General features: G+C 38.6%; 2 protein-coding genes across 2 annotated transcripts in view; both read left to right on the forward strand.

Moving 5' to 3' along the window:
* The window catches only part of LOC139743688 (uncharacterized), a 57,540-nt gene extending 51,706 nt beyond the window's left edge, over positions 1 to 5,834 (forward strand). The window contains exons 21-25 of the mRNA XM_071654146.1: positions 2,320 to 2,478; positions 3,217 to 3,357; positions 3,945 to 4,043; positions 4,625 to 4,735; positions 5,731 to 5,834. Coding sequence (XP_071510247.1) covers positions 2,320 to 2,478; positions 3,217 to 3,357; positions 3,945 to 4,043; positions 4,625 to 4,735; positions 5,731 to 5,834 — 614 coding nt within the window. The remainder of the gene's footprint in view (positions 1 to 2,319; positions 2,479 to 3,216; positions 3,358 to 3,944; positions 4,044 to 4,624; positions 4,736 to 5,730) is intronic.
* Positions 5,835 to 7,652: 1,818 nt separating this feature from the next.
* Positions 7,653 to 9,982, forward strand: LOC139743689 (kielin/chordin-like protein). The gene is made up of 4 exons (XM_071654148.1): positions 7,653 to 7,683; positions 8,225 to 8,338; positions 9,397 to 9,579; positions 9,975 to 9,982. Exons 1-4 carry the CDS (start codon positions 7,653 to 7,655, stop codon positions 9,980 to 9,982), a joined length of 336 nt encoding a protein of 111 aa, XP_071510249.1.
* The last annotated feature ends 1,881 nt before the right edge of the window (positions 9,983 to 11,863 follow it).

Consider the following 11,863-nt stretch of genomic DNA (forward strand, 5'->3'; position numbering starts at 1 on the left):
AAAACATATACTGTATACACCAAATATTTCGTGAGGTTTTTATTTTCATGAATTTCGCGAGTCAGGCACTATGTGCGAAATTAGGGACATACGAAAATAATGACTCTGATCCCGATATGAATGTGACGCACATGTTTACATTTTATTTTCTTCGTTCAGTTCAGTACTCCAAGATTGCAAATTTAACCACTCGCAAAATCGTCGAGAAGTCCCGATTCACAAAAATTTAGACTCGCAAAAAAAATGGTGAATACAGTAGACTGTAGGACAACTTGTTATTACTGGATTTAAGGTTAGACATCTCTTACTAAGTGTGCAATTGTTAGCTAAGTGTACAATATCTTTTGCTACATAGTGTGCAATAGCATTTTTACAGCATCTATCAAAATGTGACCGTGCATCACAAAACGAACAAAAAGTCGCACACACTGATTTTGTGTGAGAGATGAAAATAGGTGAAATGGGTCAACCTAGCCGATCTTGACTTTTTCATATTTTCTGAAAGAGCAAGTCTTCTTCTACATTATTCTAAAATTTAGGATCATAAAACGGACAGGAAAGTGTGTTTTTTAGCAGTTTATCTCAAACATTTTTTGGTAGAATAGTGTGATTAGGCGTGTCTTTAGAGTCCCCTTTTCATTTCTTTACAACCTTGTACACACTCCTCACTTTCAACTCTAATAACTTTTGAAAGAATGATGCTACTGCTTTGAAAGTTGGCATTAATTATGGACGGATTGTGTTAATAGGACATGCTCAATTTCAGTTAAATTTGATAATCTCTTCATTGATGTTACTCTGGTGGTTTACTTCCTGTTTTTTGTCCCATTCATTGCACAGCCAGCACGGTTTGCTAAAGATTAAGCGCTTGAATAGACACTGTACTTCAGAGCCTCTTTTCTCAGTTCACACTTTTCCTGACTGTGTGTTTTCTTTTCAATATTTAGATAGGTTAGGAGAGTCCATTTGATTTGATTTATACATCATTTTAAAGCTTAAAGTCTGCTCTTTCAGAATATGCTCTTAACTAAAATTTCATGTCTGGCGACTTTATGTTCATTTTGTGATGCAGGGTCACAATTGGTAGCTCGCATTTTTACATGCAGAATCCCATGTACTTTCATCAGAGGGCAATTAGCAATTTTTTGCCACTTCGCCAATTTTCGCTTGTCAAAGTAGGGCTTTAAGACATAAAAATTAGGTTGCTCAGATATCTGATGTGGTTAATAATAACTTTGAGCATGACATCCAACAAACAAGATTACATTGTCAAAATGCGTGCCAAACTCCCATTTTGTTCGTGTTAGGAAAAGTTCACTGAAAGTTTGAACTTTAGAAGGAACTGATAGCTAAGACTCTAGTTTGTGGGCCAGTGAGTTGTTGAGGGAAAATTTGATCAAATTTCCCACACGAGAGAAGAGGTGTAAGCACAACTGGTGGCGCTATGGTGTGAATGAAGTCTATTGTTGTGACAGCTTGTCGGGACTGGCGTTGTCAAGCAGGAAATTGAATTATGGGAATGATCCTTCCATGAACACAGGAGAACCATGTCTCAAAAAAAAGGCAACTTCAAATGCTTCAAACATGCACTAGAAGCAAGGAAGGAAATGTCTCTCGGTGTCCAATACATGGCAATCATTTGCTGTACTCTTTTAAATCTTTTTTTTTTTCGGGGGGAGGATTTGTGTTGAAAGAGAGTTTCTGTTGTTGAGTTGTGATCGATGTTGATCTTATAAACACATGCTACTTCTCATGATTTGGGGTTAGGATGTCTATGTTGTTTGAAGTCATTCTCTTCCCTACTTCTCATACAGGTGTCTGAAAATAAGATATAAAGTTCTTTCTCTCTTCTCTCTCCCTCTTTCTTTCTCATATTCTCTCTCTCCTTACCTCTCTTTTTCTCTTTTTCTCATTTTCTTTCTCTCTCTTCTCCTTTTTTCCTCTCTATCTCTCCCTCTCTATTTATTCCTATTTCTCTCAGGGAGGGGGAGGGGAGATGGCTAGACAGCCAAGCTACACTTAGACTTGTCTCGGGAACATTTTAATTCTTCATGCTTTGTTATTACTCCCATCCCTTCTCTATCTTTATCTCTCTTAACTCTAGACTTGAAAAGTGTAAATGCATGCATAAGAATATCACGTTAAGCTTGTCAAGCACCTGGAACTGAAAGTTGGGATCAAACTGGAAAGAGACATTTCAGGGATTACTTCTCTTGAGAGACATGTAGGTAAAGGTACACTCTAATGAGTTGTTTATGCCTGATGTCATGGCTGCTCAGATGCTATGGATGATCTCTCAATTCTATTGTCTGCTCTCAGTGGGAGCCCAGCCCCAGATCATCGTGAGTCCGTTCCAGGGCCAGGTCCTGGCTCTCGGAGAGGACACGGCCATTCTCTGTGAGGTCAAGAGTCGTGACGTTGACGAGTCGCCGAGATGGTACAGCCAGAACGACACCCTCATCAACACAGTGGAGGATGGTAAGAGATGATACACAAAGTCCATCACAGTGTCTGCATTTTTATCAACCCATTGAGGACGGGCTGATTTTGCTATAACACGCATTTCCCATAGACACCTGCCCAAGTATTCTCGGGACTCGTCTTCAACAGGGTAATGTAAGGAGATACAACATTTTCCAAGACTGGCCACGATTTTTTGTGACTGCTGCTTGGAAAATTTTGAAATAACTTGAAAGTGCTACCCCAATTCTTCACTGCATTCAATACTGATGATACTATTAAAGTCTGCAAACCCAGCCTTTCCTCGTAATCTGGGCTTCAAAGATGCTAATTTATGGACAGAATGTTTGGTAAATTTAAAGAGTGGACTCATGAGGTAAGAACAAAGTATTGATTAATGCAAGAAAATATTAATAGAGGGGTGAAGGTTGAGGTTTGAATATTCTTCAATTTGTCTCCCTCAACAAGTTCCTTTTTACCAACATGTTTGTTAACTTACAGATCAGCAGTTGCCATCTCACACATTTCATTTGTTAGAGGGAGACAAATTAAAGAATATTCAAATCTCAAAATATTGATTACATCTATTTAATGCTGAAGGGACTGATGCAAATAACTTTTTGTTCTGGTTCTGCTAAAAATCTCTTAAACGTGTACTTGTACTAGTATATGAAAAAAAAGGGATTGCTCATGGCATACAATGTGTGATGATGTCAGTTTTGACTACAAGAAGAAGATTCTCTTTTCCTGTGCCAGGTGGTACTTCCCACAGGCATGTTGAGGTCATCGACACCCAGACCATCGAGTTGGTGATCAACGACTTCCAGGTTCAAGACATCGGCAACTACACCTGTGTGGCTGGACCGCTCTCCAAGACCGTGGCGCTCTTCATCCTTCGTAAGTCTGCGACAGATGCACAAAAGTTTGGCAACATTTACCTGGCTCCCGTGTAAAATCGTTAACATTATTGTATAAGATGACAATGTAGCATATTCTATCTATAAGTGTGCTTGATAAGACCGCAGAGACATCAAGAATGCAATTTTGGTTACCTTTTTACAAATAACAATAATGATTGCACCTGGATTTTATGTCTGTTTTACTTTAACAGAGAGATGTAAGGATTTTCGTGTTTTGTGTGAATTCTTTTCCCTGTCAATGTTTTGACTCTATGATTTACTGTCTGCGTAGCATTTCAATTTCAATTTCAATTTCAATTAATTTTCATATTTCTCAATAAAAAAATACATCAATTATACCAAAATTGAATAATGTATGATATCCACCTAGGAGACATGATATTACAAAATGAAATAATACATGATATCATATCATGCTTAGCTTTTCATTTCATCCATAATTTCTGTCCTACTCATTTGATTTCAAGCATGGATCAATGTTTGGTATCCAGCGCTAAGTTTGGTTTTGAAGAAGTATGTTGTAGAATGCATTTTCTTTCATACTTGCCCTTTTTACCCATTTAGCTATTGCCTGCTTGCACCCCTGTCTCAATGGAGGGCATTGCCAGAACGGAGTCTGTGTCTGTGCTGAGGACTTCTTTGGAGAGTTCTGTGAACATTCCAGTAAGATTTGCTGCAATATGATATTTTTTTTGACCCAACAAGTGAAAGGGAGATGAGGTACTGATGGCAATGTGGGAGTGAACAAATGCAATTCTATTTTCTGAAGTGAGATTGTTCCCTTCCGAGGATTTATGTTGTTTTGGGGGGTTGAAAGGTGCCAAAGTAGACATGATATATGGTTAGAACCTACAGCTTTGGGTGTCATATAAATAAAAACTTGCAGGAGTTAATGTTACACATGACATTGCTCAGTTAGACTAAGGAATCGAGCCCAGGTCCCTTCGTTCTGGAGATGCTGTACCGATGAGTCTGCCTTCAGATGATGATGATGAAGATTTAGATGCGGATGAAATGATGATCATGATCATGATCATGATAATGATCGTGATGATGATGATGATGATGATGATGATGATGATGATGATGATGATGATAAGAATTAAGATGCAGTTGCAATAATGATAATGATGATGATAATGATGCTTTTCTAATGCAGTGTATATGTTCTCATTCTCTGTTTTCTTGCTGATGAGCATGATCATGACATGTGTGCTCCGATACAATCTTCCCTCTGCCGTCAGATTTCACCCTCCAGTTTGACTCCTGCGACCCAGAATGTCAGAATGGAGCCACCTGCATCTCAGGGATCTGTCTCTGTCCTCTGGGCTACAGGGGACCAACCTGTGCTGAAGGTAGGGTAGAGGGACATGCTCTTATCTTTATTAAACTCTTCTGGTTTCATTGACATCCTGTTTCCATAGAAACATGGATGGCATCATGATATGCTGGTCCATAGAGGGAAAATTGCACACAACATTTAAGACACCCTCTGTTGCTATAGCAACATGATTTTGACTTTCACAACATTTTACTGTGTCCACAGATACATATTTAAATACATTCGCTTTTCTACAGTTTTGAGCAATTTTATGAATTCTGCCATCTGTGTAATGCCTTTTTGTGACACAGTTGACTGGGCTCGCAGAGAATTAAGACAAAAGAGACCAGTTTGTGTTATCTGATGATACAGTCATGCATATGGTGTAAAGTTTCAGTAGATCAGAAATAACTTTTATTCAGAAGTACACTGTATGTCATCATGTTGTTATCATGGGAAGGAAGTTTTAGTTTATTGCATACAGTAGAAACATTACACCTACAGAAACATTTCTAAAGCTTTGTTGATTTGCAAAAGTGTTTGGAACATCATTATTTCTAACTACGTTGTGCTTCATGAAAAAGGTGATGTTTATCTTTGGGACGAGTGATTTAAAAAATGTTCAAGATATCACATTTGATGCATATGTGTAGGTCAGCTGTATCACAAAACATCCTACCATATGAATTTTTCGCAGTAAAGCGTTAATATAGGGAGATGTCACTATTTTTCTCACTAAACCATCATAAATGCAGACGGTTTATTCTGGACACATTTTTATTATAACTATTGTTCCCATTTTGTATATTTAACAATACTTAACATGGATTATCTGGTTCAGATTTTTACATTGATTCTTTCCATTCCTGACTCACATTTAAGAACTATTTTGAAGCACTAATGCTGGGTTTTTGTTTCATCTGCAAATGGTGAATTGTGCCTTTAAGGGCTTTTGGCTTATGAAGTGGTGAGTTCTGAAATCCTTTGAATATGCACTTTGATATGATGTGACCTCTTGACCCTGTCCAGAAATGACCTGTGACCCTGTGTGTGAGAACAACGCTGTCTGTGTCCTTGGCTACTGCCGCTGCCCCGTCGGCTACACCGGCAAAGCCTGCAACGAGGGTTCGTAGAATCATGCATTTATCCCACATCTTTGAAATAAATATTTTAAACAAACAGTTCATATGGCTCCGACACCTTTCCTTTTCCAGTGTTGTATAACCATTTCATACACCAGTGAAATCTTTTGAGTAACTACAGACAACAGTTGTGATGGTAGGACATTTCTATATAAATAAATAAAGTAGTAGCAATGGGCATGACTGCAATGTTTGTCTACAAGCGTGACTTGTTCTGTTTTACTTACATGGGACTCTATAGATTCCTACCAGAGTGAACATTAGATTGTATTTCAACTAGAGTTCAGAAAGAATGACGATCACATAACGAAATCTGTGGTTTCATGTTTAAATCTCAACAAAAAAAAAGGCTTGTATACGTTGAAAGTGGATATTTTCGCACAACCAATTTTTTGTGCTCGGGTGGATAAGAAGAGTTCCGCGTGTTTTTAATTCCACGGAATCAAAATTGCAACTACTGGGACATATGGCAAACAAAAACATTTGCATGCTTTATTTTCGCGCTAGCTTCTGGTTGCACGAAATGCGCAAAAATTGGAACTCTGCGAAAATTTCCACTTTTACAGTATATGGCTTGGATTTGGGAATTTCTAGACATTGGTTTTGCATTTGTCAAAGTGGAAGATGCGGACTCCTAGGGGTTCACGCCAGGTGACTAACAATAGCAAATGGTATCAGCCAGGCACACAGTGTCATATGCATTAATAAAAGTGAAAGTTGTGTTCACACGACAAACATTTTGTAATTCACTTCCTATTGCAGATATCAATGAGTGTGAAGTGAATGAAAACATCTGCAAGCATGACTGTTTCAACACAGAAGGCAGCTTCTACTGCTCCTGTGCTCCTGGCTATGTGCTCAGTCCAGAGAGGAAGTGTATTGGTGAGACATCTTGATAACATCTTTTGTTAGCCTCTACCACTGGCAGTCCTTCTCTTTTTTTCTTTTCTTTTTTTTTTTTCTTCTTCTTCTTCTTCTTCTTCTTCTTCTCTTTTTTCTTCTTCGTCTTCTTCTTCTTCTTCTTCTTCTTCTTCTTCTTTGTCGTCGTCTTCTTCTGCTTCTTCTTCTTCTTCTTCTTCTTCTTCTTCTTCTTCTTTGTCGTCGTCGTCTTCTTCTGCTTCTTCTTCTTCTTCTTCTTCTTCTTCTTCTTCTTTGTCGTCGTCTTCTTCTGCTTCTTCTTCTTCTTCTTTTTCCTCCAAGCTCTTCCCTCTCCTTCTCTTCCTCCCCTCCCTCCTCCTCCTCCTCCTCTTCCTCTTCCTTCTCCTCTTCCTCTTCCTTCTCCTCTTCCTCTTGCTCCTTCTCTTTTTTTCTTTCCTTTTTTCCTTTTTCCTTCTCCTCTTTGAAGCACCATTACTTTTTCTTTGTTCATTCTTTTAAATTTGTTATTTTTTCCTCATGTATATTCTCTTTTCTTCTTTTATTTTCTTCTTTCTTCTTGTTTTTGTTCCTCTTCTTTTTTTTTCCAGTTATATCATTGTTGTTAGTATTAGAACCATACTTCTTTGATAACTATTATTATAATGATCCTGATTCCCATGCTGAAATCACAGATGACAATGAGTGTAATGGTGAACACAACTGTGAGCAGAGATGTCTGAACACCATTGGTTCCTATCTCTGTGCCTGCTTCGAGGGATTCATTCTGGAAGCTGATGGTAACACCTGCGTCGGACCATCAGGTGAGTGACTACCGTAAAAGCAGAAATATTTGTGTTTGCACTCTGCTGGGAAAGATGAATTTCACCTGTTTTTAATTTCACAAACAGTCACAATTGAGGGGGCACTTTCAAACAGCTCACTGCTGCCATGATGGTTAAGGGCTTTGGCAGCAAATACTCAGGTACAAGGTTACCGGTCTGGCATCATGACAACAAATGCACTCACACTGCAGGAGCAGAGAACACAAAGAATACAAAATGATAATAAAAAAGTAAAGCAATTGGCCCAAAATTGATGCTTCATTCCTTTTGTGCAAGTTTCATGTTGCACAAGTTTGCAAAAATGTCCACTCCATGAAGTTTCTTCTTTCAAAGTGTAACATGTTGTAACTTGTTAGGGTGAAATTCTTGCTCTTCTGTGGTGTAATCATGCATGTGGTCTATACTGCATAATTCCTTTTCATGTAATTGATAGCTCAAACTAAACCTCGAGGTACACAGAAAGAGCAGTATTTTCTTCTTGCAGCAATAAAAGATAGTCAAATAGAAGATAGAAAAAAAGGGGTGAAGAGGAAGTTTAGAAAACAGTCAGAAGAAGAAAAATGTATCACAAACTCTTGTACCTACATGTACATGACAGATCACCCGACTGTAAGACTTAGCATCACATGATTCTAAGGATGTACATTCCACTGATACGTGTGTCTTTCTCACCTATACCAGGCTGTGTGTATGAGAACCACCTGTACCCATCAGGCACCACCTGGACAGTGGACGGCTGCACAGAGTGCTCCTGTGACCTGGGTGTCACAACCTGTACTGACTGCCCTCAGCCGGGTGAGTTCAGAGCCAACATTAAAGCCCGCCGCACACTATACGACTCACGACTATACGACCTTCTGACCATGAGACCAGCTGGGTCGCACGACCTGGCAACGCATACTATACGATCAGACTACACAACTATGGACTTACAACCGTTCTGGCTTCAATACATATATTTTACAAATTAGTATAGAAACATACGCAGTGCGCATTGCGTCCACTTCATTACACTCTGCATAAAACCGTATCGTGATTGGCTGAAAGCCCACGACCGCTCGTGGAAATTCAACATGTCAAATCTCTACGACTGGCACTAAGACCCAGTCGTACGACTAGAAAATGGCAAGACTGGTGACGTCACACTTCCGGTCTTAAGGTCATATGACCGGTCTGAGCGTATAGTGTGCAGTGGGCCTTAGCCATTCCCTCTCAGATATTGAATGTATCAAGAGGTAATGTATGGCAAACTTAGTTTCAGTAGTCTGAGGGTTCATTATTTCATCTAAACTCGTCTTGACAAAAAATTTCACCGGGAAACTATTTGATTTCTAATCACCTCGTGGCCCTGCTTTATTAGAGGAAAAACAAGAAAGAAAATAAGTGTCAGTACTTTCAAATTTGTTTCGAAGTTTTCTTGGTTACTTAATGTACAGTTACCCTTTGCTCTCCTAAAGTTATAGCAGCAACTTGTACCCTTGGATACATATGGATATTCAGGTCAAATAATTGTTAGCAGCTCTGAGGAGTACAAGTAGTAACCATTAAAAAAGACTTGGTACCCTACTCCTTCTAGTAGACAATTTTCCAACTCGCTCATTTGAATATTCATTTGGACTGGTCAAGAAATGTTTTCCGAAAATTCGTGAAATTTCAATATGTCATACTGTATCTTCCTTATTTTTTATCCAGTTTTTGTCCTTTTTTATCATTGTATAGAGAATATTTTTCTCTTTCTTTCGAAGTTTATTTATTTTTAGGGTGAATTTCTTCTTTAATATTCACAGCTTTGTTTTTGTTTTTTTGTAGTGTAGACTGACAATATCCCTGGTATGCATTTTTTTTCCTTCCAGAATTCCAGCAGTGTACCTACCAAGGCATCGAGTTTGACCACGCCACCAACTGGACGTCACCCTTTGACCCCTGTGACCACTGCAACTGTACTGATGGAGTGGTCAAGTGCATGACAGAGATCTGTAACGAGGAGTGTGACCATCCCGTCCCCCACCAGACTGAATGCTGTCATGAGTGCACTGGTCAGTGTTTGATGAGATTCATGGAAAATATAATCATGTATTTCAATTTGCCTCTACTTCTATAGTTGGTACTTTCTTGCACTGGAAGTACAATTTTATGGCATCTGGGTCCCATTGCATAAAACTTTTTTAGCAACCTTAGAAAATTCTGGTTGGGATTTGCCCAACCTGAATTTTTTAAGGTTGCTAATCTAAGAATGTAAAATCCATTGCATAAAAACTCTGGTTGGGAGCTTCCAACCGGAATTTTGTGATTTCAACCGGAAAAAAATCCGGTTGGAGTTTTATGCAACGGGCCCAATTTTACTCATCATGACAGCTAGAAGATGGTAAAAGAATATATTTAAGAGATAATGTACCTACATGGGTTTTATTTGATTCTATTATGTTTGCAGTAGCGTGAGCTCAGCATCAAGTAAGATACAATGCTTGATATACATTGTAGTTTTCTGATTTCATGTTATCTCGATGATGGGATCTTGAAGAGGATGAAGAAATGCTGGAAAGTAACAGTACTATTTTGCTGAAAGATATCCAGTATAATGATCATTACCAGTTTCTGCATATGCTAGTAACATGATTTGCATTCTCATTAATCATGAAAATCCTTGTACAGATAAAACAGAATTGTTCTTTACTGTGTATTTAGAAACATTTGTCTTCATTTCAACCAAAATTATTTTTCTAAGCCTGTCAGTTAATTTTCAAGGATAAAATGTGTAAAGTTGTAATTTTCATGCAGCATGTTGTTGACACAAATTTTTAAATCTTTCTGCAGACTGTTTGTATGATGGCAATGTGATCAGAAATCGTCTATTCTTCTCACCAAGTGACATGAACTGTACCACCTGTATGTGTGAGGTGAGTTATTTCACACAGATCCCTAGAACACTGAAACAATGGTTTCATCACATCACACACAAATCTAGGTTGTGTCAGATCACCGTCCCTAAGCTCCTCCTTCTTCCAACTACTAAATAAATGGCAGTGTCTCTCATATTTTATGCACATTGATATTGTTTAATATGGTTGGCTGATTGCAAATTGGAGGAGGTGTATATTACAACTTGAAGTATAAAGTAACGTGTTACTGTTAGATGAAAATAATGCCAGAATTTATGTATAACTTGTATTCATTCTGTTTTAAGTGGAGAAAAGAAATGATGCATTTACTAGGTTAACTGATGTCAAACAAAAGGAGTTGGACACACTGATGTTTTCCTTCCTTGATATCATATGCTCTTCTTCATGTAACCTGTTTTATTCTAAATACTTGGTATGTCTTAAGATTTATTAACATTATTATACTACCATTTTCAAGTTCAGAGGAGTATTTTGGGGTTGGTTTCTTTTCCAGGATGGCAACGTGAAATGTAGCAATATCAGCTGTCCCAACATCACATGTTCCAGACCGGTGCAGAGGGAGTGCTGTTTAACCTGTGAAGGTGAGACCAAGTGGGTTTGGTATCTGGAAGATGCAGACTGGTGCTGATTAGATAAGGAATTGGTGGAACTGAGATGATGATGGTGATGGTGGTGGTGGTGATTATGGTGATGATGATGGTGATGGTGATGATGAAGATGATATGATGAAGATGATATGATGATGATGATGATGATGATTGATGATGATGGTGTTTAAGGGTATAGTGGTGGTGGTGATGGGGATGGTAGTGATGGTGATGGTGATGATGATGATGATGATGGTGATGGTGATGAGGATGGTGATGGTGATGGTGATGGTGATGGTGATGGTGATGGTGATGGTGATGGTGATGGTGATGGTGATGGTGGTGATGGTGATCGTGATGGTGGTATTGGTAATGATGATGATGATGATGATGATGATGATGGTGCTGATGGAGATGATGATAAATGTTAGTGGTTATGATCATGGCTATTGATAGCTTTTATTCCATCAACTCTGGTCCAATTTTGTCTCATTTTTTCACAGATAACTGTGAGTTCCAGGGAGAGGAATACCAAGATGGTGAAACATTCACCGCTGAGACTCTGGACTGCAGTGTCTGCTCCTGCACTGTGAGTTAATCTTTGTTCGCAGGGTCTGTATGGATGATCAATGCTACATGTATATTCAAGCCAGCCTGAGTCCGCTCCATGCGTGTATGTGTAGGTGATGGACACTTGCTCAATCCAGGAGTTAATTTCATATGTTGCAATTAGTATGTACTCCCTTTTTTATGATATCCCATGTTCAAAATGTGAGGATTGTTGTTGGATTTTCCCAACCTGCAATGATAACTGTAGATACAGTCATGAGTGT

The sequence above is a fragment of the Diadema antillarum genome, unplaced genomic scaffold (assembly GCF_040938485.1).
Source record: "Diadema antillarum isolate AM-2024a unplaced genomic scaffold, OU_Dant_1.0 seq00001103_RagTag, whole genome shotgun sequence".
Taxonomy (NCBI): domain Eukaryota; kingdom Metazoa; phylum Echinodermata; class Echinoidea; order Diadematoida; family Diadematidae; genus Diadema; species Diadema antillarum.

Bases quoted from the DNA above. Each gene is read 5' to 3' on its own strand.
- LOC139743689 (XM_071654148.1), top strand. From the start codon at position 7,653: ATGGTTAAGGGCTTTGGCAGCAAATACTCAG. The intron at 7,684-8,224 runs GTACAAGGTTAC...CACCTATACCAG, and splicing joins CTTTGGCAGCAAATACTCAG to GCTGTGTGTATGAGAACCAC. The intron at 8,339-9,396 runs GTGAGTTCAGAG...TTTTCCTTCCAG, and splicing joins TACTGACTGCCCTCAGCCGG to AATTCCAGCAGTGTACCTAC.